Below are 26,377 nucleotides of genomic sequence, written 5' to 3' on the forward strand. Positions count from 1 at the left end.
CCGCCTCAGTTCGCGTCCACTGCTTCTAGGAATGGGCAGCCGCTGATTCCCCTGCTTTTCCGAGGGGCCAGGGGCTCAGGATAGTGTTAACTACCGGAGTCTGGGGCCGGAGCTCTGAAACTCGGGTACTTGGCGCAGTTTCTCAAGACCCATTGTAAGTCAGGCCCTGCGACATCAAGAGTAAAAGGCCTCAACCCCTATGGTTGGGCTCAGTAGCTCCTGCTTACCCCGTGGACCTCTGAAAGGGGTTCTGACATACCTTAAGTCTAAATTTTCCACTCACGCTATGCATCCCCACAACCATAACTGAAGACTGTAATTTAACCAAATCCTAAAACTATTGCCTAACCTAAACTAAGCATTGTCATAATTCCTAACCTGAACCCCACCTCTAAACTGTAGGCCATAATCACACCCTAAATATAAACCTAACTCCAAGCATAACCTAGACCCTAGTCCAATTCCTACTGATTCTTATAATGTTGCTTACCTTATCAGCATGGTGGGTTGTCTCAGAGGTATTCATTAATGTGGTGACAGTGATGTTAAGCTAGACAGATTTAGTGGATTCTCATCAATGGGGGTACAACCATATGATTTCTCATTCAACACCATAACTTCTGTTCTTTGTACTCTATTGACATAATTGAACAATACACTTGGATGATGCCCCCTCCAACAAAGTTCCTGATGCCTCTAATTCATCGAAGATCTAAGGATTCCAATAATCAATGTTTTTAATAAAAAACTGAATAATACAAACTAGTACATTCAAGATCTTTCTATAGACAACCCAGATGCTCACACATTCTCCCTGGGGCCTTAGAGTCCGAACCATTGACAGTGGATTCTCAATGTTCACACAGAACAGTCAGGAGACATTTAGGCTGCCAGTTATGTTAATTTAATCTTCAGATGTAAATAAATGGGGCCCACCAGAAGAACAAGAGAGACCTCAATAAAGCACTTCTTACAAGAAGTCCCAATAAGTGACATTTCTCCTGGTTGTCAATGATATTAGATGCTCCTGAAAAACCGAGTAACAACGTCTCACGTGTTAAGGCAATTTTAAAGTACTACAGGACCACACCTGGCAAAGTAGAGGCCAAAACATGGTTCAACAATTAAGGATTACGGAAGAAAGTCAAATCTACCACTGCCACTGACTGCACAGCCTTCCACAAGCCAAACAGATGTTGTAGATTAACTGTTCACAAAACTAAGACGTATATCACACATTACAATGCGGGTCTTTACCTTACATGCCTATACTCAGTGGACTTTATTACTTATTGTAATACCACAGAGAGCTTAACAATGCATGCCATTACCCTGCAATGCATTATATTGTAGAGTATGCAATTTATTTAGCAATCCAAATCTGTAATACTGTGCCTGGAGTGGTAAAAGGCTTCTGTCATTTTTCAGGTCGGTGGGATGGCACAAGATAAACCCATGCTTAACGACTCTGCTGTAAAAATGGCAAGATGCTTTGTCACTTTCTAGCTCAGTGTGGATGGCATTGTGCTAATCCCATACTTAAAAACTCTGTAAGAAAAACAAACAATTGAGGTGAGCAGATTCTGTGTGTTGCTGGTGTTGTAGTGTGCTCCATATAAAGGAAATGCTCTCCACCTAAATATTGGAAACTACTCAGAGTTCCTTGTTTCCTTTTTTTGCATAATTTATGCAGCACTCTAAGCCTGAAAGGTATTGTCTTAACTTATACTGGGTGCTCCCTTGTGTCTGTACAAAGCAGTACCTCTGACTAGCTCTAATAAAACAAAACGTGTCAGGGTTTACTTGCATTCATTCCTGGTTGTCTTTGATGGTATTGTACCAATCTAAAGCTGCAATACTGTGCCTAGAGTGGTAAAAGGCTATTGTCATTTTTCAGCTCAGTGTGGATGGCAGTAGCTAACCCACAGTTAAAGAGTTTGCTGTCAAAAGGGCAAAAGGCTTTGTCTATTTCTAGTTCAGTGTGAACAAGACATTTGAGGTGAGCAGTTTCAAGGTGTTGGTGGTGTTAAAAGGTACTCTATTATATAGGAGCAAAGTTCATTGCATAACTTATGTGGCACTCTAATCCTGAAAGAGTATTTTCTTGATTTATACTGGGTATTTCCTTGTGTCTGTGCAAAGCTATACCTCTCCAACGGGTTCTAATAAGAGCGGAACACATGGCTCTCGCCGTGCACAGAGTAGTCATTAATGATGTCATTTCAGATGCAGCAGTGATGTTATCAATTATGTCGTAGGACATGTCATGAGTGATGGAAAATGTGCATGGCAAGGGCACGAGCTATAGTTACTTGGTATAACTATAACAGGTGAATTTCAGTAATTGTGTTCTTTTAGAATAGTATGCTTTCACTCACATTTTCACCTATCATGTCTCTTCAACCGTTGTTTTTTTCCAGTGAATGTAGGAAGGTGGAATCTGACTGCATGGTTACCCCCACTTTTTGCCTGTTGTTTTGCTGGTTTTCGACTTAGTTTGACTGGGATCCTGCTAATCAGGACCCCAGTCTATCTGCTTTCTCCCTAAATTGGTTGCTCATGTACCTTAGGTACACACCAGATTGGATTCTGGGGTACCCTTATAAGTCCCTAGTATATGGTATACTATATATCCAGGGCATAGGTACCCCAGAGGCCTCTCAGGGGCTGAAGCATGTATTATACCACCCTTGGGAGACCACTCAAAATGAAACAACAGGTCTGCTACAGCAGCCTGTGTAAGGTGGTGCATGCACCCCTTACTTAGATATAGGTTCACTATATCTATCCATATCACTGCACATATAAACCTATCAGTCACCCCTATGGCAGGTCTTATAAATCCTGAAGGCAGGGTGCTGGGTTTTATGTGAGATGGTGCCCATGCATGAGCAGAGCCCCTCTGCAGCCTTCGGAACCTCTATTACGAGGTTGTTTGTGATGTAGCCATTCCATATATACTTAAGTGCATTATAACCACCGCAATAAATGCTAACTTTAAAACTGCTGCATGGAAACATGTCGTGTTTGGTGTCATACACCTTGGAATCATACCTCCACACCAGTAACCGGTGTGGGAGGTATGATTTCACCCTACTAGAGGGAGAAATATGACAGCACCGGTACACCCGGTACCAACTTCACAGACCCTGGCATCACAAAATGGATGCTGCCAGCCACAGACACGAGTCTGCCCTCCTGCTGCTGGATAAAACTCTGGCAGGGGAAGGCTGGACAATAGGTTTCCTGTCACAGGGAGGTGTGACCACCTCCCAGACAGGCTTTAGTGTATTGGGGCTGGGTGGGTGCACTCTGAGAGTGCTTTGATGCCTGCACTGGGGACACATTTGGTGTTCCTGTGCATAGTTCAGCTCAAACCGGTTGCAGGGGCTATCAGCCCCTGCTCTGGTGCAAAACTGGACAAAGGACATGGGTGTAGCCACCCTCTGTCCTGACCCTTCCATAGGTGGGTCCCATGAGTTTGTCCCACCCCTTCCTTGGGTATAAAGTAGGAACCCCTGGCTACAGGACTTTAGATTTACCTGGACGAAACTCTGCTACAGAAACAAAGTACTTCAACTATCTCCACTATGCTGGATGACCGAAGAATCTCCCTTGGAGTAAAAAAGTTACTCCCCTGCAAGGCAGGCACCTAAAACACATCTGACCGGTTTGCATCTACGCAGCTCCTGACGGACTCAGAATATTTTGCAACACAGGAGGAGGGTTCCTAAGCTTCCCCGAGGCCAATCAGTGCTCTCAACAAACCTGAGATCCGCAGCCCTCGTGGGGACCGTGCAACCCGAACCCCTGGATACCGTGCACATTTGCAGCAGCATATACTTTTTGGGGACCCCTGAGGCTGTGCTTTGGGTTACTTGTAGTCCAGACCCCGAGCAGTGATTCCCCTGAAGATTACTGGCATACACTCCACGAGTGTTCCGTGGGCTGGTAGTTTGTGATTCCTCTCGAGGTCCCTTTGCGATCCCTGGTCCGTCGACCTGTGGGTCCCTGAGGAGGGAACTGTAACTTTAAGTGGGCTTACCTGGTTGCTCCAGACGTGCCCTGACTCTCCATCGCTTGGGGAGTCCCCAGGACCTTGCCGGTCCACACCGAACCATCTTTACTCTGACCGCGTGGTTTGCAGTTGCCAAGACTTGTATGTCTCCAATCCGGACACTGACTCCCCAGCACTCGACATCCTTCGTGGGACAGCTCGCCTGCGGACTTTGGTTATCGTCAACGTCTCCTGGTCCCCGTGGCTGCAGAGTTAAGCTTCACCTCATCGCACCTGAAACACCCAACATCGGTGGGCATTCGTCTATCGTGCCCCTGGTCACTGGCAAGTGACCCAGACTCTATCCCCTCTCCTTTCAGGTTCGTCTCATCTTCGATCGAGGCTTGGATCACCCCAGACACTTCTCATCTTCCCGGCAGCAGCACTTTGCGGCATCACGCCATTGAAAACAGCGAAGATTCCCGACACCAATTGACACCTATGCACCCGGCTTCCCTGGGTTAGGTAACACGAGTACTCCGGTGCTCACATAGGTGCTGGCCTTAGAACCTTCTAAGTTTGAAAGGGTTTGCTCAAAGTCCTCTGCTAAGTGTCCTTAATCTTTAAAATTCCAATTACGACTTTCCTATAGGATTGTATGGAGCTGGCGGCTGTGTTCTCACTGCACACGTCCCCCGTGGGTCCTCTGTGTCACTACCTTGGGTGGTTCCTTGGGGTCCCAGCGATTCTACATGCTCTAGGTACTGTGTCTAGTCAAATTGTGGTTCTTATACCACTTTCTTAATATATGGTTTGGTCTCCCCCTAGGGCCCAATGTGTATTGTGCTATTTACTGTCGTTTTAGTACTGTAATATTGTGTGCCTTGCTCTCTAATCTCATAAAAAGGTTAGTACAGAGTGTTTAGTTATAAATACATATATTTTATATATATACCTTGTGTGGTTCTCCTTTTATTTGGTCATTCAGGAGGTTATAATCTGGTAAACCAAGCGGCTTTACATTCCTTCGAGACTTAGCCTAAAGGCTGCTCTCCATAGCTACCACTAGGATAGCTTTCAACAAAGGTTGTCTTTAACCTAATCATCAATAAGGGTTGTTTGGACTTGTACAAGGTGCCCACTATAACTAGTGGACAGCATATACCAGGCCAACTTCTCACAGTGAATGTTTCAGTTTTTTTTTAATGTAAAGTAACATATTACTGCACCCAGCCCCACACTGTTGTGTACGGTTGTCTATGTGTAACAATTTAAAGGGTGTCATACCAATAATGCAGGGAAGGCGTCCACCCCCCAAGTAGAATGGGATGCCTTTAATATGGTGGTAAGGGGATATTGCATAGCCGAATCCAATGGAATTTGGCAAACACTATTAACGGATGTAGAACAAGCTGAGAAACAGCTGCGGGAACTAAAGCTCAGGCGGCCGAACCACCCTGGGATCCAATCAGACCTCCTAACTGCCAAAGAGGAGGTAGCAGTGCAGGTGGAGCGCCTCAGATGCTTCGATGAAAAAAATTATATAGACAAAACACACGCTGAGAGGGACAAATCGGGCTCCTTGCTGGCATGGTTAGCTAATCCTGATAAAAGAGGCTTGCCTGTACTAGAAGTTAAGAATGCAGAAGGCGACAGGATCTATTCTCAGGAAGGGATTCATGAAATATTTACAGACTATTATTAAACACTATATGCTAGAACACTCGCTAAAGAGCCGCAGGAGATACAGGAATACATAGCAAACCTCGAAATACCACAGCTTGCAGAGGAAACCGCTGAACTGCTGGGAGAGGATATAAGACCTAGTGAAATAGCCAGAGCTAAGATGGGCTCTCCGTGGAGTTTTACTCCACATATTCGGACCAGTATATTCCTCAAATGGTGATGGTATATAAGGCGGCCAATGACAGGAACCTCCTCCGGGCAACCACTAGAAATGCTATTATAGTCCCTATCCTGAAACCCAACAAGTAGGCTCACGATAAAACAGCCTACCGCCCACTCTCGATGTTAAATACTGATTACAAAATCCTCAGTCGGATCCTTGCCACCCGCTTACTGCCCCACATGAGCACAATAGTGCACGAGGACCATGCTGGGTTCATCCCAACTCGAAACACAGCCGGAAATATCAGACGACTACTGGCTATTTTAGAAGCAAATAAAGAAAACACGAATCGCGGTCGATATAGAGAAAGCATTTGACAGCCTAGAATGGAACTACCTGTATGAGGTGATGTTGAGCATGGGGCTGGGGGAAGAGATTCAAAAAATAGACTAGACTCTTTTACACGGAGCCCTCAGTTAGAACGCGCACAGGCTGAACTAAATTAAGGGCACGGCCAGTACAGCAAGTTACCAGGCAGGCATGTCTCCTCTCGCCTTTGCTGTTTGCCCTGGCCATGGAACCCCTTGCGCTCGCGGCCAGAACTGGTCAACACTACCAAGGCCTGGCAACAGGTCACGCTTGTCACCACATATCACTGTATGTGGATGACTTACTACTGTTCTTAGAGAAAGGGGATGAAGACTTAGCGAGGGCCCGGGCCCTACTAGAGGCATTTGGCTCTATATCAGTGTGAGGGGGTACCGAGCGAAGCCCACACACGGGCTGCATACCGGAATAACGGACACATACCTGGGGGAAGTAGGACCCTGATGCCGCAGTCTCCCACGACCTCCTGCCGGAGGATAAACACACCCCTCCGTCTTTTGCCCACACAGGAACCGCTTCCTGCGGACGTCATCACCGAAGGAGGGAACAACCCCGGAAGCAGTAGACCGGCAACAGAGAAAAAGGACCAAACAGCTCCCAACGAGAAGGAAGACGTCGGGGAGAAACGGAGATCGGAGAGGAGAGACAAGGAGACCCAGGAGATCGCGGAGACGGAGGAGAACGACGACACCAGAGCGAGTAGCAGAGAAGACGAAGAGGACGAAGAACGGTGGAGCGAGGACTGGTGGTCCCCATAGGAGGAGGCTGGAGAGCGGCCGCAACTCCAGGGGAGAGTTGCGGCGGAGCCGGTGAGTACCCCGATTCAGGGACCGGTAGAAGACATTAAGGGGGAAGAGAAGGGAGGGGCGGAATCTGGGTAGGAGGGCCAACCCACCGACATACTCAGTAGTGTTCACCCTGAGATACCCCTAAGAGTTGACAAGAAACCTCACGTACCCCTGTTCCTATCCAGATCCCTTTTGCCTTTAAAGTCCCCTACCCTCACATGTGACCCTGACCGGCTACACGCCCGTAACTTACAGCACCCCCTGGAGATGGTGACGGGTTTACCCTTTTGGTAATGAGGAGATAGGACTGATGGCTCCTTTTGTTTCTCGTTTATCCCTATGAGCCTCCGTGGTCGACCCGAAGAATCAGAAGAAGACATAGACGACGGGGAAGTTAAAGAGACCACCGTACCTATTCCTAGCGAACGGAGATCCAGAGGAATTATTTGCAGCATATCGTCCTATTTCTGACTTTCATAATAAAAACCAACAACTGGCCCACTATATACAGCCTCCTCGTCTGTTTATCCGGCCCGCCCTCCCACAAGTGGTGTCAGAAGTGGGATCCGCCAGAGACATGGAGGCTATACTCGTAAAAATGGCTGAAAACCAAGAATGCCTGGGGAAGGCGGTGGAGAGGTTCCTGACAGTGGTAGAAGAGGATAGAGGGAAGCTACAACAGGTGATCTCAGAACAAAGCCAATCCCATCACTCCGCAATGGGAAAGATCGCGGATGCTATCGGTCAACAAGGAACACCGAGTACTCTAACATGTCGACCAGATTACTATGGATGTTGAGCATAATGACAAATTATTTATGCTAAATTGCCATATTGCTTTTTAACGATGGCAGAGGCACTCTACTAATTAAAGCACATTTGAGTTCCACTAGCCATTTTTATTGTCACCTTTATGATTTAGTGCTGCACTTTTAGGACCCCATTCACAAACTTGAGGGCTCATCACATTCTTGTTATCATTGGAGATCTGACAGCAACCCTTGTATGCCATTTCTCTTTACACGTCACCAGGTCGTTCCATCAGGACTTGGTACGCTGTATCGAGATACACAGACCCAAATGATGACAAATACACTACTCCTCTGTGATTGGTGGGTTCTGTTCCTAGAAGGGTTCTCTATTAACAAGAGATGTCGGAATAGTTAGATATACTTTCTCCTTCTTTTTGTTGACACAGCACCAGACCCGGGTTGATTTAGTGTTTATAGATACCAAACAATATCCTACCACGAATGTCCGTATACAACATGCCACAGATCCAGGGTCCGACTTGCGGGTGGGTCTCATACCTAAACTACCAGAACAGATCATATTGGGGAATGATTACCCGCAGCTATCGCAATTGCTCACTAAGGCCCGATCAGACGGAAAAGATTGGTGGGCTGTTGCCCCTTTCGTCCAGGATGATGCCCCTGAGTGGCCCCCTTCGAAAGCTAGGAAGACAAAAAAACAACGACGCCAAGAAAAGAAGACACCCATTACAGCTTTGCCAGTTCAAACCACAAATAACCCATGGGAAGACGACAGGAATTTCCACGCTGCCCAGAGGGAAGATTCCGTGTTACAAGAAGCATGGAACCAAGCCTTACCTGGTGAAGATCCCTTACACGTATGTCCTTATTTTTTTGTTAACAACGGATTGCTATACCGAAAAGCCACGGTTACCACTCCCCCTCAGTTGTTAGTTCCCACGCCCTTTCGAGAGAAGGTCCTATACATGGCTGATAGTCATTTATTGGGAGGGCACTTTAGTGATGAGAAAACAGGACACTTAATAACAGAGAAATTCTATTGGCCCGGGATATACAAACAAGTAAACCAGTATTGTAAGGAATGCCCCATTTGCCAAAATAATAGTCGATATAAACCCCCTAAAGCCCCTCTACATCCCTTGCCTATAATAGACATACCCTTTTGTAGAGTAGGGATGGATATCATCGGTCCTTTGTTGCCCTCCCGTAGCGGATGTCGGTATGTTCTCGTGTTGGTAGACTATGCGACACGCTTCCCGGAAGCCATAGCGTTAAGACATCCGAACGCACCTAGCATAGCCAAAGCCATCATCACCATCTTTTCAAGGGTAGGATTCCCAAAAGAAATCCTGACCAACCAAGGGACCCCGTTTGTTTAGAAACTATTAAAACAAGTATGCTTACAGTTAGGTATCAAACAGATACGAACAGCGGCCTACCACCCCCAAACTGATGGGCTAGTGGAGCGATATAATGCCACTCTTAAGCTCACATTAAAAAAACTCTTGACCCTGGAATCCCGACAGTGGGAAGATATGTTACCCTTGGCCCTGTACGCCATTAGATGTAAAGTCCAAAAGAGCACGGGATATTCCCCGTTTGAGCTCCTTTACGGACACCAACCTCGTTCGTTGCTGGACATGGTCCGAGAAAAATGGGAAACGGAACCAAATAACGCCACACCCTTGGTGGATTACGTAGGCCGTCTAAAAACCCATTTGGAACAAATTCGTGCCATAGTCAGGAACAATATGGAACGAGCTCAGGAAGAACAGAAAACCCAATACAACAAAAAAGCCAAGACTAGAACCTTTGTAGCAGGGGATGCGGTGTTACTCATGATGGCCTCGTCAGACCATAAACTCTTGGGACAATGGCAGGGACCCTACCGTATATTAGAACAGATAACTCCTGTCACATACAAGGTAGAACTAGACAAAGACCGAGGGACTACCCAAATATATCATGTCAACCTCCTAAAAAAATGGGAGGGACCCATTCCGAGCCTAGTAGGAAACGCCGAAGTCCCTATTCCATTATACGACCAATGTGTCGATCCCGAGCTGCCAAACCATCTAAAAACCGAACTCCTCAGTAGACTGTCACCCCTGCAGGAGATATTCTCCTTGACCCCCGGGAGAACCACCTTGTTGGAACATTCTATTAGAACCCTTCCCGGTAAGAAAGTACGCCTTCGACCCTATCGGATACCGGAGGCCCGTAGACACACAATCCGGGAAGAGGTACAGCATATGCTGAAAATGGGGATCATAGAGCCTTCCACCAGCGAGTGGAACTCCCCAATAGTTTTAGTAGCTAAGCCGGACGGCTCAGTGAGATTTTGCATTGATTTCCGCGAAATGAATAAAATTTCCGAATTCAACACCTACCCTCTTCCGAGGGTAGACGAAATGATCGAAAGGATAGGAAGAGCCCAGTATATCAGTACCATGGATCTCTGCAAAGGGTATTGGCAGATTCCTTTAAGAAAAGAAGATCAGGAGAAAACAGCGTTTTCTACCCCAGAGGGTCTTTTTCACTTTAAAGTATTACCCTTTGGTTTACACGGGGCTCCAGACACTTTCCAGAGGGCCATGAATATAATCTTGCAACCCCATGAGAAGTATGCTGGCGCCTATATTGACGATATAATCATTTATAGCGATACTTGGGAACAACATCTACTTCACTTATACCAAGTGATTCAAGCCCTGGGGAACTACGGTCTTAAAATAAATCCCGCCAAAAGCCACCTAGCCGCACAAACAGTGAGGTATTTAGGTTACCTGTTGGGGGAGGGTGTCATAAGACCACAAAGTAAGAAACTGGCTGCCATATCTCAAATTCCTTTTCCCCGAACCGCGAGGGATCTACGTGCTTTTCTGGGATTGTTGGGATACTATCGCAGATTTATACCCCGATTCTCACAGATAACAGCCCCTCTTACGGATTTGCTACATAAAGCGGTGCCAACAGAAGCCAGACTAAGAGATCCCCCCCTAGAGGTGGTCAGGGCCTTTGACTTATTGAAGTCGTCCCTAACCTCAGATACAGTGTTGGCTAGTCCCGATTATACCTTACCATTTGTACTACAAACTGACGCCTCAGACCAAGGGTTAGGAGCCGTTCTCTCCCAAGTGAACAGACAGGGGGAGGAGAAACCTCTGTTATATATTAGCCGAAAATTGTTTCCTCGAGAACAACATTATGCAGTCATTGAGAAAGAAGCCTTGGCTATCAAATGGGCAGCGGACTCTTTGAAGTATTACCTGGAAGGGCGCGAATTCACATTGTACACTGACCACGCTCCCTTGGAATGGATGGCCCGTAACAAAGGGAATAACGAACGGGTGTTACGATGGTTCCTTTCCCTACAACCGTACCGCTTCCAGACCAGACATCGAAAAGGGACAGATCAGGTGAATGTGGACTTCTTCTCCCGTTATCCGTCTGCAACCGCCCCTACTAGAAGGACAGCAAGGGAAAGGGGATGTGAGGGGGTACCGAGCGAAGCCCACACACGGGCTGCATACCGGAATAACGGACACATACCTGGGGGAAGTAGGACCCTGATGCCGCAGTCTCCCACGACCTCCTGCCGGAGGATAAACACACCCCTCCGTCTTTTGCCCACACAGGAACCTCTTCCTGCGGACGTCATCACCGAAGGAGGGAACAACCCCGGAAGCAGTAGACCGGCAACAGAGAAAAAGGACCAAACAGCTCCCAACGAGAAGGAAGACGTCGGGGAGAAACGGAGATCGGAGAGGAGAGACAAGGAGACCCAGGAGATCGCGGAGACGGAGGAGAACGACGACACCAGAGCGAGTAGCAGAGAAGACGAAGAGGACGAAGAACGGTGGTGCGAGGACTGATGGTCCCCACAGGAGGAGGCTGGAGAGCGGCCGCAACTCCAGGGAAGAGTTGCGACGGAGCCGGTGAGTACCCCGATTCAGGGACCGGTAGAAGACATTAAGGGGGAAGAGAAGGGAGGGGCGGAATCTGGGTAGGAGGGCCAACCCACTGACATACTCAGTAGTGTTCACCCTGAGATACCCCTAAGAGTTGACAAGAAACCTCACGTACCCCTGTTCCTATCCTGATCCCTTTTGCCTTTAAAGTCCCCTACCCTCACATGTGACCCTGACCGGCTACACGCCCGTAACTTACAGCACCCCCTGTAGATGGTGACGGGTTTACCCTTTTGGTAATGAGGAGATAGGACTGACGGCTCCTTTTGTCTCTCGTTTATCCCTATGAGCCTCTGTGGTCGACCCGAAGAATCAGAAGAAGACATAGACGACGGGGAAGTTAAAGAAACCACCGTACCTATTCCTAGCGAACGTTCATCAGGAGATCCAGAGGAATTATTTGCAGCATATCGTCCTATTTCTGACTTTCATAATAAAAACCAACAACTGGCCCACTATATACAGCCTCCTCGTCTGTTTATCCGGCCCGCCCTCCCACAATCAGGACTTAAGGTGAGCTGGCAGAAATCCAGACTCTTCCCTGTGAAGCGGACGGTCAACCCACCCCCCTTACCCCCCACCCCACCCCGATTATGACCTCGGAACTCTGAGATGGGAGCCTAACTGCTTACAATATCTGGGCATCCACATCTATCACGATTGGACGGATCTCTACGAGGGGAACATAGAAAGAGCCATGCAAGGGCTCAAAACAGCTCTGGAATTCTGGGGTACTCTGCCGCTCTCAGTAGCTGGCAGGATTGCACTACTTTTTTTTTTTTATTATTATTAATGGCATTTGTTAAGCGCATGGTTGCACAAGGAACAGTGCGTCCCCGCGCTGACAGTACCACCAACATCACAAAGTAACAATAGTGGCGGAGGAGGGAAAGCAGGAGAACCATACCAATCAGGCTTTGGGGAAAAGACGAGTTTTCAACATTTGTCTAAACCTCGTTTCAGACGGTTCCATTCTCAGATCGATGGGAAGGTCATTCCAGCCCTTACTGGCAAGGTAACGAAAGGACCGTCCTCCCATCCTAGCTCTGTGAATTCGTGGAGCAACTAACAACATATTGCCCATTGACCTAAGAGAACGTGAAGGTCGATAGACAGGAAGCAGAGCTTGGAGATAAGAGGGAGCTTTTAGATGAGCAATGCGATGAGCAATGCACAACATTTTGAATGTAATTCGTTCTCTTATCGGGAGCCAATGTAAGGAATACAAGGCTTTTTTCCCAGAGGCCCTTCTAGGAAGGTTCAAAACAAGCCCAGCAGCTGCACTTTGAACACGCTGCAACTGTATTAGACCTTTATTACTTAGTCCGCACAGGAGGGAGTTCCTATAGTCTAAGTGGGAAGTGACCAAGGCATGTATCATTGTTTTTCTGGCGCTAGGAGGCAATAGGTCAAGAATCTTCCTAAGGACCTTTAAAATACCATAAAATTTACCAGCCACATTACCCACATGGTTAGTGTAGGCAAGATTGGAATCAAGGAGTATGCCGAGGTTCTTGACTGTTTCAACCGGGACCGGAACCGAACCCAGTTCTGAGGGCCACCAAGCGGATGTCCAGATGGATGGACAAGGACCAACAATAAGAACTTCCGTCTTATTGCCGTTAAGGCGGAGGTAGTTCAACTTCATCCACCCGTCCAGTGCTACCAGGCATGCCGAAAATTTCTCCGCCTCCACAACTGGGTCACGAGACAAATTGATCACCAGTTGTGTATCGTCTGCGTACGAGACTATGGCCACACCAAATGACTCCACCAGTCTTGCAAGAGGTTCCATGTACAGATTAAATAATGTTGGGCTCAGAATTGAGCCTTGAGGAACCCCTTGTTTGAGACATCTGATACTGGATTTGCACGGAGGACAGTGCACCTGAAATCTTCTGTTATTAAGAAAGAACGTCAACCATTCATGGGCTTGACCAGTTATGCCCATCTCTCTCAGACGGTCCAGTAAAACGGAGTGTGACACGGTATCAAACGCCGCACTTAGGTCCAATATGACCCGTGCGGTCGTGTGACCCTCATCCGCCTGGCACCGCAGCAGTTCCGTCGACAGAAGGAGAGCGGTCTCCGTCGAATGTTTGGCTCTAAATCCCGACTGAGACGAGTGAAGGATCTTATTATCTTCCATGAATCTCACCAATTGTCGGTTGACCAATTTCTCAACTACCTTCGCACAATAGGGGAGGAGCGAGATAGGTCTCAAATTGTCCAGTTGTGATATGCTGATATGAGCTTTCTTTTTTATCGGGACAACTTGGGCCAATTTCCATTCGTCCGGAACTAAGCATTCTTGGAAGGAGAGAGAGGCCAAATTTCCTATGTGTTCAGCTACCTGGGGGAGATGACTGCGAAGAATCCTCGCTGGAACAACATCTAAGGGCGAGCCAGAGTGAATATTCGATAGAATATTAATTAACTCCTCAGTTTGGGGGACCACCAATTTCCCCAAAGTATTCTTAACCTGTATTTCGCGGTAAGAATAGGGCCGATCTATATGTTCTGAGGTGGTCTGGAAAGAATCATAGATCTTTTCTACCTTCCCAACAAAGAAGTCAGCGATCTTATTGCATGATTCAGTCGAGGGGCTGGCTTCCTCTGAACTAGCTAGCGGGGATGAGAGTTCCTTTAAGATCCTGAATAGCTCTTTCGAGGTATTTTCTGAGCAGTCAATCCTCTTACTGTAATAATCTCTTTTAGATTTCCTGATTAGTTTATGATATGCCTTTGGTTCGCTTTTGTATACTTCGCGTAGTGAAGGGGCATATTCCACTCTCCATCTACGCTCAAGAGTTTTACATTTAGTTTTGGCTGCTCGTAGCTCAGTAGTAAACCACGGAGCAGATTTCAAGCTCCGAGCCATAGCTTTCTGGGTCCAGGGTGCAACATTATTCAAGGCACTCTCAACCCACTCGTCATATAACCTGCACGCCTCAGTCAGGTTATTACTGGGTTTTGGATGTCCCTGTCCTAAGGCATGACTGAATCCATCATGACTAAATTTCCTCCAGTCTCTGCGCCTAGTAGCCAAGGGTTTGAGTGAAGACCCTCTGTTGGTCAAGTAACTAAGTTTGAAAGGGATCAGATAATGATCTGACCATACGATCTTAATCGGGTCAGATACACTTATATCTTCCCAGTTCGTAAAGGTAGGATCCAACAAATGACCTGCTTGGTGGGTGGCCTTATTGTTGGCCAACACAAACAGAAGAGCTTCCAACGATTTAATCAGGGCTACAGCCTCTCTGCATTTGTCATCGTCCAAGTGTATGTTGAGGTCTCCTACAATCATAAATTTATTATGACGTAGGGCAGAGCGCGTTAGAGCTTCCAGGAGGCTCTCAATAAACGCCGTCGCGACACCAGGCGGGCGGTAGATAAGGTACTTAAAATGATAGCGCTCCCACGACTGCTATACTTTTTCAACACACTCCCACTATGGATCCCTGTGACCTTCTTCAAGGACTTGAATATTCAGATCCGAGCCTTCACCTGGAGCTCGGGACGCCAAAGAGTTGAACTGCACACAATGCAACGGCCAACAGGGGCAGGTGGCATGGTGGTCCCAGATTTTGAGAACTTTTATATAGCAGCGCAAATACAGTGGCTGGTGCAAGGCATAGTGCGGAGGAGACAGGGGCAGACTACCCAGGACCAATTGACCTAGTTTTGTGTGACCTTCTGCAAATATTCCTTTGGGTGAACAGACCAGCTAGGAATGACACTCACACATTTCAGGTGAAGGCTAAGTGCTGGCACCGGGGCCTACAAAAAAATAGGAGCAATGATCCCGTACTCACCAGACATCCCATTGGACATGCTAAGGAAGATCCTACATAGGGACAATTGGCGAACCCTGGAGATCTGGATGGAGGCTGGGATAACAAAAATGGGAGACCTTTATAGAGACACAGAAATACTGCAATTTGGGGAACTTTGCACCAAATTAGAAATACCTCAGGGACACTTTTTATTGCATAGAGAAATCACGACGGCAATACGCAAACACTGGAAGGCGGGATCTACGGAGCCCCCATCCCAGCAGAGCTCCTACTACGTAGCCCTATCGGCGGGCACCTTCAAGGCGATATCCTGCCGCTATAGGGCGCTACCAACAGATGGCATGTGCCTGTTGGAGGCATTGCGCCTGCAATGGGAGTAGGATTTGGGATCCCCAATCCTGATATAAGATTGGGACAATATATTACGGGGAACACCCAAAATGTCCAGAAACACGCGCTTCAAGTTAATAAAGTATTATGTACGCCACAGAGCCTACCTGACTCCTGAATGCATACAAAGATACTTCCAAACGGAAAGGGAAACTTGCCCAAGATCTGGTGTAGAACAGGCACATATTCTACACATATTCTGGACCTGCCCCAACCTACGCGAATACTGGTAGGATCTAACACGCATAATAGGAGAGACAATAGGCAAAGAAATTCCCTGTTCCCCAGCCCATTGCCTCCTAGGAGGGTTCCCTCACACAGCCAAAAACAAGGTCACTAGTAAATTCCAAGATTTAGTACTCATTTTAGCAAAAAGGGAAATAACCACACATTAGAAGTCACCAGGAGGCCCCAAGACAACCGCCTGGAAAGCAGAGTGGGCAGGATGTGAAGGGCGGGACCTGATGAGAGAGGCCAAAACAGGGCTGCGAAACATAGAAATTGCCAGGGCATGGGAAGCCATATTGCACGATCTCTCGCAACCAGAATTGGGTGAACCGGAGGGAGAAGACGACACCTAATGGAAGAAAGACCCTGACTCACACATCCATTGCCCATGAAAAGGACACCCATATGTTTGGGGGAAGATATCACCCTCGCACCCTTATACTGTAGCTTAACACTGCACAAACCCCTATTCTAAATCCCCACTAATAGATACATATAAAGCTCTATGATATATACATCGATCTGCACCCTAAGAAGGGAACTCGCAGGGAGGTAGGGACGGAGGAACATTGCCGCTGTAACCTATTACTCGTGTTTGTAAGGGGTTTTATAGATAAGAACAAGAATAGTGGCAGCAGATACCCATGTAGAACTTGTGTTAAGAATGTTTACCCATCGCTAAACCGCTATGATGATAACATAAATGATTAATAAAAATCTGTTTAAAAAAAAAACAATTTAAAGGGTATCATTTTAAATAAGGCAGATCTACTGGCTTTGTCAAAGGGTCAAAATACAACAAACATTGGCTTAGCCAATAGGTCTCGCCTTTGGGTTCTTATAAGTGTTCCGGCAGTGCTCTCGGCTTTGCCAATGTTTTAAAGCTAAGTTATAGAGCATTGTGGCTGCTGTGCAGCATGTTGAAAAGTTATAATAAAAAAGTATTATACAAATTTTTGTTACCTTGTATATAACCAAGAAGATATTACGTACAACTGAATGACCCAATTTAAAAAATAATTACCATAAAAAATGTCTAGTAGTCTTTTTGTCGTTGCAATGCTAGCAACTTCTTGCTGGCTGTTGTAAAGTTGAGGTGGTGCTTAGTGATGCTGAAGTGGTGTTGAGAGATGCTATAGTGGTGCTTAGTGATACTGTGGTGGTAATGAGGCATGGTGAGGTGGTTGTGCTGTGGTGGTGTTAAGGTGGTGCTGAGTTCTGTTTAACTGGTGTTGTTTTGAGGAGATGCTTGTTTGATTCTGGAGGTGATGTTGTGCTGTAAGGTGTAGTTCTTAACAGATTGTATAGATTACACAATATATCATTTAGGCACCGCAAGGCAAGCTTAAAAGAAAGCACTGCTGGATGTTTTCCAGCTTCACGTATGTTGTGTAATGTGTGGGAAGGGTGGGAATAATGTTGACCTAAAAATAATGTATATTGCTTTAATGAAATTTTAATAATTTAACTGAGTTATGATGATGAGCTGTGCGCTGCACGGGGTTTGGGAAGCTGGGAGGGTCTCTGCACACAGAGCGCCAATGGCTGTGACGGCGGTTTGCAAACAACCTAAAAACATGTAGCCCGGGGATTTATGACCTGCAATGCGTACAGTCAACCACATGAAGCTAAAAATACAATGGGCCAGGCTCCCACTACCAACACATGCATTGGTGGAATCGATTACGTAATTAAAAACAAAACAGTAGAAAACTGTGCGTGAGAGACTTTGTAAAGTTGTTATAGAGCTGATTTCCTAAAAAATAGTAATATAGACAATACCATAATGAAAATAAAACTTCCAAACTATACAACTGGAAGTTCGATGCAACGAACAGGGCGGAGGCGCCCCTCTGCCCGGAGGGCCCTGTCAGTAGCAGTTACCTTGTTAGTGACGGTGGGACCCCGCTCCTTCAGGCCGCACGCCCCCGGGGATTGCTGTAGGAAGGGCGGCAGGAGAAGCAGCAGCATAGAGGCATAGTTGCTCCTGGGGCTGAGAGAACCTATTCCCGTGGGAGCACGAGGAGCGGTGGACACCAGCACCGCCGAAGGAAGGCTACAGGATGAGGAGGAGGCGGTGAACCACCAAGAGCAACACCCCGCCCATGCTCTCTGCCGACGCGGCACCTAAATGCCACATCTTCGACATCTCCATCTAGCAGTGCTGCTCTTGTGTAGCTGTGCACTTGTGTGAGTTTCAGAAGTACTACCAATAACTGCCCTTTTGTACGTAACTGGTGCGCAAGAAAGAAAAAAACAAGGAATGCAGCTGCCACCCTGCGCGCCGCTGCTCGCTCCCGCAAGCAAAATGCTCCCAGGGCACAGTTACAGGTGTCTGAAATGTTGTCCAAAGACCTCGACCATTTTTTTAGTGAACGACAATACCTGCTACGTACCAAGCTCAAACGTATTGAAGCAATTTAACAAACCGGAAATCATTATCATCAAACCGATACCTAACCTTCATTACAATTTTAACATTAAAACTGAAATCGATCGTAAGCACCGTGAGCTCTAAAATGTAGGGACCAGCCAGCAGATGTCATCGATGATGGGTTTTACCTTAAACTGAATGCGATTTATGAGCAGTTTCGTAAACATACCATAACTAGATATGGCCAAATTTTAGACCGGAACTAAACTGACAGCCAGCTCCGAATTTTAACACCTTAACATTCTGCGTGAGAAATGAATGCTTCTCAAATGTGTGAATGGAAAAGAAATGTTAATAAAAAACCAAATTGCACAAATTCAATATAGTAGGGTATGGGTCGGATCCTAGCATGTAAAATGTAAGTGTGCAGTTAGGTAGTAATTTATATTTGTGACTGGCTGTCTGAATTCTAACGTAAACTTCACAGATCAACGCATGCCGGTAAATGCTGCCCAAATTCACAACGGAATGAAGCAGTGGGACATTTCGAAATAGAAAGTATTAAAAGGTCATTGGCAAAACTAAAAGACTGAAGGAAAGTATGCATAACAATCCATTTACGAGCTCAGAAAGTGCCCTGGATTCAATGGTCACATTCAACAGAACGCCCTTACAAACTCAGACGGAAAGAGCTGGTGGAAAAAGGAAGGTGGCAAGCCACTTACAGATCATAATTTAAGGATAAAATATCCAGAAATGTAAGCTATGAATTCGTTTCTACATTCACTCGTTTTTCTTTTCATTTCGGTGCTTAGGTCATACACTAGAGCAGAGCATAGGGGGCACAAACAGACAGTTTTCAGAACACGTAGAAGGTATTATTGTACAGTTCCAAAACGAGGAACACAAACGTTTAGGATACTGTTCTTCAAAACCATTATTGCTGAAGAAAAAAACCATTTTAGTTAAGGTGACCTTTCCAGTTAGAACCCTTACGGCGACATGCAGCAGGAAGCCTTCATATACACACACAAATCACAGAGCTCTTACAAAGTTTAAGAGGAGGTAAACTGGGGCCGAGCAGTGCAGCTTCCAACTCAATGATAAAGTACATCAATGTGATCTGTGACAGCCAAAATGGAAGATCCGCCTTAAATAATGAAAGTTCTCTTCTGCCAGTTCGAACGTCGATACCAAAATAGAGAGACAATAAGTTGTTTTACAACCCCGCACAATGTAAAAAGGTGAACGTCCAAAAAGCTCGATAAAAACAAAACGGAACCAGCTGCAGCACACAAGGAGAGGAGAGAGGGTAAGGAGAAAGAGAAAGGCAGTCGGAGAATCTGAGGAGAGTCCGGGAGTGGTGCGTGCGTGCACAGTCTTCACTCGTGCTTGTGGAACGCCGCTGCGCGCTCCCGCAAGGTGGATGCCGCCACAAGCACGAGTGCAGTGCTTGAAAAGTGAAGACAATGGCTAAACGCCCTCTTATGAAGCGCATGCGTGCTGCCTAGGCGAGACCTAACAAGTGGTGGGCCTATCGGCTTATCAAGGGGTGGGCACATCAACATATATATATAAAGCATACCTACTGACTTTGTCAAAAAGTCGCATAACTATAATGCAATGTATATTTCATAAATTCACACAGTGCCATGTTTAATAACAGTTATTGTCTCAAATTATTTTTAATTAAGCATTTTAAAAAACTAAAAAACAAACGTGTTTGTGTCTTTTTCTAACTTTTTTCAAGTCACAAAGTGGAGCCATAGAACCAACCACAAGGGAGCCCTGTACTGCAGCAGTGCAGCTGAAGAGCATACAGCTAACTGCATCTGGTGCTACATAAATATCTCAGCTCACCACCGCAAAATGTGGCCAAGATGGAGATACTGATCATTTGGCTGCCCTGCTGTTGGATCTGGACCCACTACTGCTTAAGTGGCCCCATCCCTCAACACTCCTCTGTCCCTCAGCACCATGCCCTTAGTAAAAAAATAGAGAAGCTACCATATAATCTGTAAATTTCCTGACATCCATTTTGGGTACACTGTATATATACATTTTCACAGCACAACGAGCCAAGGCATCACCAGACTAACATTGAAGAAGTGCGAAAAATGATCTGGAGTCAGTGCTTCTCCAGGTTGTGCCGGAAAAATGATCAAAATACCCTACACACATCAAGCTCTCACCTGGCTCCTACAGTTTAGAAAATAAATTGATACACGTCCTCAAACAACATCTCATCCATCATCAGGAGGGGTTTAACAGCTGCTGCTGCGCACCCAGGCCTCACTCGGACGAGATTCACCCTCCCTATCCTAAGAAGCTTTTTGCTAACAGTCTTATGTCGTATATTCACTCTTCTGTCTAGCACTGTGTTGCTGTTTACCTATGATTGTGCTCATTATATGCCAAAAAGATGCACCCATACATGCTACCAAATTGGTCAACAAATGCAGCGAGCCTTGCAGAGAGCTCTGACCGTTGAATGGCCTCTCACTGGAAGCTAATGCAAGGCGGCCAACAGCGTGGTAAAATGGTCGGCTGGTGTTCCTGGCCAAAATGACTCAACATGTATGCTGAGAAAAAGATTAAAACCACAATCTCAGTGTGTACACGTAATGATAGACTGTTTGAGTTAGTCCCCAAAAGGATATCACCTTTCTATAGTTTTATGGAATTAAATGACTAATGTTAGCCTTTGCGTTAACCAGAAAAAGCAGAGAAATGCAATTCTTTCTTGATCACTTCAGCTCTAACTTTCTCTTTTGGTCTTCCGCGGTCCCTCCCATTTTATTCTGCTCTGTTTTCAGACACCATCTCTTATGCCGCACAGCACTGTCCCATCCATACAGCTCTCAATCTCGCTCCTGCCTTCTGCCTCTTACTTGGGAAATATGTTTTTTTCGACATGGTTTTCAAATTATTTTGATTGTGATGTTCATGAAAAACAGGTTACAAAAGAAACTTAATCAGACATGTTCTTATACAAAATTCCGTTGAATGGAGTTATTTCACCCAGTAATCTCACTGACACTGAGACCCAAAGAGTTGCGCTGTCACAAGGCAAGGTAGGAATGTTTCTGGCTTACCTGAGTTGAGGTGGATGACAGGCTCCTCCTCAGTGCACTGATAATTCTTCACATTTCCATCTATCCCAATACTGTGAAATGGATAACCTGTCACACATGAAAAAAGTTGTTTAATTGTTTAAGTAATATTTCTGTAGACTGTCAAAGTTTACCTTTTTGAGGAGTCGTCTAATGTAGGAGATTTTCACCACGGGAGGGAATGAACCTAGTTCCAGGGACTTGTTGAGTACATTTCTAGCAACCTTCCCTTCACAGTTTTATACCATCTCCAAAAATATTTGAAGATGTTTGATTTGGAGATGGTGGGACCGAAGTGATTTAGATGGTCTGCTGGCAATAATGACATTGAGGAAATCTTTATCTGAGGGTATTGACAGTATGTAGTGGTGGAAGATTGCTTTTTTTTTTGTTTAAAATTTGTTTATTGGGATTTATACATTACTTATCACATATTGACATCTTACATCATTATAATGCATTGACACATAACTGCAATTGGGAGCGGAATGACTGTAAGGAATAGCATACACATTTTTACTGCATCACTGCCATTATAAAAACTAGACGTTGGAAAAAGTTTTTGGGAGGAACCCCCCTGCTGGTTTGTGCTTTTCAGTGGTAGTTTCTTATACTCTGGTTGAGCTTGCTTCCGATGGTCATGCATAAATATTCCACTCTCATGTTTTTTTTCCCAGTGTTATCGTGTCTAATCTTGTCTAAATGTGTTCCCATCTAACTGTCATCGGAGTCGTAGCTGCCGATGTGAAACAGCGAACCGCCAACTGTGGGGGTGAAACTAGGGGGGACGTTGGGGAGCTATCGGACTGTGTCAAAGGTATCAATAGTGCGGACGGTGTTTTTGCCTTTGTACGGTGTGATGGTACGTAGGTGCGATGGTACGTATGGGGGGGTTGAAGCCCTTATGGTAGGTTACCCTAGTGTAGAAGAGGAGAGCTCCCAGTATGACTTTAGCATGACCTTGGATTTAGGCAGGTGGGCCCTGTCGTGGGACTTCTGCTACTGACCCTACAGGGGAAAGAGGTGGGGTCTGGGATTGGGAGTCTACTGGTGCTTCCGTCAGAGTTGTTTCGTACGGTGGAAGATTGCTTTAATCTCTTTCTGTGGTGGCTGGTTCAAGTGTTAGGGAAGTTTTGTCTGTTTACGCCTTAAGGTCATTTTCTTTCTTTCTAATTTAGAGACCACCTTCATGTATATTTTGTCACAAAAGTCTTGTGATTGTGGTGTTTCTGTGATTGGGCACTAAGGCCAATTAATTCTGCTAGAATCTTGTGGAGTTCTTTAGAAGGTCAGTTGGTTCCAATTATGCACGTGCAGTAGTTTTGTGATTGCGATGATGTAGTGGTAGCTCCAGCTTAAGGGCGAATCGTCTATAACTATGGCATGTCCCATTGGAACGAATAGGACATCCAGAGTGTGTCTAGAGTGATTTGGGATGGAAATAATTTGTTGGAAGTCGAAGGTCTCAAGGCTAATTGTGATAGCTGTGGCTAAGATCAGATTCTTCTTGTCAAACAAGTTACACACCTTCGGTAACACCTCACCTAGTAGAGACTATCTAGCCACAGATTCCTTACCTTAGAATTAGCCACAGTCGGCAGACTATAACTGGAACTTTTTCTTGAGCAGTACCCATGCATGCCGGTAGGTGGCATAGTTCAGCTCCGAGTGACATTGTCAGAGGCTGAAGTGATGTGCGTGGTGCCTATATAGGCGCCATGCCAGCGCGTGGAAGTAAGTTACTTTTCACGACTTTCTACGCCATAAGCGCAGAGCCACAAAGCACAATGACCTTTGGTGTGGAATACTAGGGCCCTGAAAGGGGAAAACGCTCTCTCCAGAAATCTATGAGTGCTATCGCAGTGATGGCAGCTTTAGCTCTAGTAGAATGAGCAAGCAAAATCTCGGGGTTGCTTTTTAGCCAATGCGTAGCAGATCTTTATACAGAGCACGATCCATCGGGAGAGATGGTTTGCTTCTGCGAGGCCTGTCTTTTCTTCGCTCTGACATTCCCCACGAAGAGTTGGTTGTTCAGCCAGAACTCTTGTGTGTGGTCAAGGTAGAACAACAACACTCTTTTTGGGTCGGTGAAGTCGCTCCTATTTCTTGGAGGGATGAGGCAGAGTGTGAAAAGTAGGCAGAGTGATGGATTGGCCTGTGTGAAATGCAGTAACCACTTTCGGAAGAAACAAAGTCCTCGTACGAAGCACCAGTTTGTCTGGGTAGATAACAGGTAAGAAGGCTTGGATGACAAGGCCTGAAACTCACTGACCCTCCGGGCAGATGTTATTGCCACCAGGAAGGTCTTGATAGTAAGGAGCGTATGAGGACAATTGTGTAAGAGCTCAAATGGATCACACATCAGGAACGTCAGGACCAGATTAATGTTCCACTGAGCCATAAAGAAGGTAGAAGGAGGAAACATGTTGCAAACCTTTCAAAAACCTATGTACAATAGGGAAATTGGAAGAAGGAAGGTTGGTTAGGCATACGCAGAAAAGCAGATTTGGCAGAAAGTTATCCCTTAACAGTGCCCAGAGCAGAGCCCTGCTGGGCAAAGCAAAGAACAAAGAGGAGAACCTGAGAAAGGGGATCAGAAAGAGGGTCCTCTTGTTTCTCTGCACACCATGTCACAACGCTGCCCCAACAGCAGACGTATACCGTTTTGGTGTAAGGACGCCTGGCTGCCATAATAACATTGCAGACTTCGGGTCGAAGATAGACAGCTGTAGATAGAAGTAGAAAGACCGCTCAATCTCTAAGCACGAAGGTGGAGCGTTGACTGATTTGGGTGGAGAACCCTCCCCTGTTGTTGCAACAGAAGACCCTCTCAAAGGGGCGGCCTGATCAGAGGACGGATGGCCATGCTCAACAGCTCGGGATACCAGGCTCTCCGTGCCCAGTCCAGAGCGACAAGGATGATTTGGGCCAGGTTTTACCTGGGCAGGAGTGGTAAGGGGGGAAGGCGTATAGGAGGCCTGAGCTCCAGTCCAGCTGAAAAGCGTCTCCAAGAGAGCCGCCTTGGAAACTCAAGTTTGCAGAACTGCTGACATTGCACGTTCCCGTCAGTGGCGAACAGATCTAACCAAGGCTCTCCCCACTGCTAAAAGAGACCTCTTCGGTTGAGTTTGTCCACTCTGGTATTCAGAGTCCAACAGATGTTGAACCACCAGGGAAATGCCCTGCTGTCCCAGCCATGTCCAGAGACGCAGGGCCTCTTGGCAAAAGGTTCATGACTCCACCCGCCCTGTTTGTTGTAGTACCACATGGGCAGTGGGGTTGTTTGTGAACACCTGTACTAGCCTTCCCTTTATGGAGGGTGGAATGGCTTTCAATATCAGCGGTACCGCCGGAGCTCCAACAGTTTGACGTGGAGTATGGATTCTGCTAGAGAACAGACGCCTCTGATCTCCACCTCTCCCAGATGGCGGCACCATCCCAGGAGTGACGCATCTGTCACTACATCAGATCTGGTTGGGGAAGGGAGATGGGTCTGCCGCTGACTCAATCACAGTTCCCGATTCTCCGAGTTCTCCAATCAGGATTTGTATAGCACAGCTGCTTTACCCGCGAGGGCCTCGAGGTGCTGTGGGGTCCTGCTGCGGGATTTCGCTGCCCGTTCTTAGTGGTTGAACATCCAGGTCTTGAGGTCCTTCCTGAACTGTTAAAGTGAACAAGCTGCTCTGAGGTGTGTTCCAGGTCTTAGACGCCAGGTGGGAGAAGAAGCGGCGTCCGCTGTTCACCCGACATATGTGCTGTTAGCTACTAGAGAGAAGGATCTAGAACGGAGTTCTCTGGTAGGTTAGTGGTAGTTCACTGATTTGTTGAGGTAGACCAGTCCTTCGTTGTGTAGTGCCTTGTAAGCTTGGGTTAAAAGCTTAGACTGGCATCTCTCCGTGACTGGTAGCCAATGGAGTTCCCTGAGGTGAGGAGTGATGTGAGTCTGTCTGGGGAGGTTGTGGAAGAGGCTGGTTGTTGTGTTTTGGATGGTCAGGAGTTTCCTCAAGAGTTGCGTGGGGATTCCTATGTAGAGGGAGTTGCTGTAGTCGAGTGACAAGAGCTTGCGTGACAGTTCGCCTGGTGTTGGGCGGAATCCATCTGAAAAACTTCATGAGCATTCGTAGAGTGGGGAAGCAGGCGGAGGAGATGGGGCTGACCTGCTTCTTCAAGGACAGGGGGCTGTCGAGGATGATGCCAAGGTTGCAAGCGTGTTCGGTAGGTTTGGGTTTAGGGTCAAGCTGAGGTGTCCATCATTTGTTGTTCCATAGGGTGTCCTTGCCTTTACAGAAGATAAGCACTTCTGTCTTTTCTGTTTTTAGCTTGAGACAGTTGTCCAGAAGGCTACATCCTTCATGCATTTTTGGAACCTGTCTTTGATGGTCCTTGGATAGTTTGTCAGGGAGAGAATGAGTTGGGTGTTGTCGGCGTAGGAGATGATGTTGAGTCCGTGGCACCTGACGATGTTGGACAGGGGTGTCATGTATACATTGAAGAGGATTGGGCTGAGGGATGAGCCTTGCAGTATACTGTGGGTGATGTTCTTGGGGATCAAGGGGTAGGGAGGGATAATGATCTTCTGCGTTCTTCCTGTGTGGTAGGTAGCAATCGCCTTGAGGGCTGCTCCTTGTATTCCGATCTGGTGGAATCTGTTGATTAGTGTTTGGTGGGATACAGTGTTGGAGGCTGCTGAGAGGTCGAGGAGGATGA

The 26,377-nt window shown here is 46.5% G+C and overlaps 1 protein-coding gene across 4 annotated transcripts in view; it reads right to left on the bottom strand.

Annotated features, from left to right (window-relative positions):
* Positions 1-26,377, bottom strand: part of LOC146861683 (uncharacterized) — a 311,367-nt gene that overhangs the window by 68,425 nt on the left and 216,565 nt on the right. For all 4 annotated transcript variants that reach the window (XM_085646054.1, XM_085646052.1, XM_085646053.1 and 1 more), the window contains one exon: positions 21,653-21,739. In XM_085646054.1, the coding sequence (XP_085502180.1) occupies positions 21,653-21,739 (87 nt within the window). The remainder of the gene's footprint in view (positions 1-21,652; positions 21,740-26,377) is intronic.

The sequence above is a fragment of the Triturus cristatus genome, chromosome 3_1 (assembly GCF_964204655.1).
Source record: "Triturus cristatus chromosome 3_1, aTriCri1.1, whole genome shotgun sequence".
In the NCBI taxonomy this organism is placed as follows: domain Eukaryota; kingdom Metazoa; phylum Chordata; class Amphibia; order Caudata; family Salamandridae; genus Triturus; species Triturus cristatus.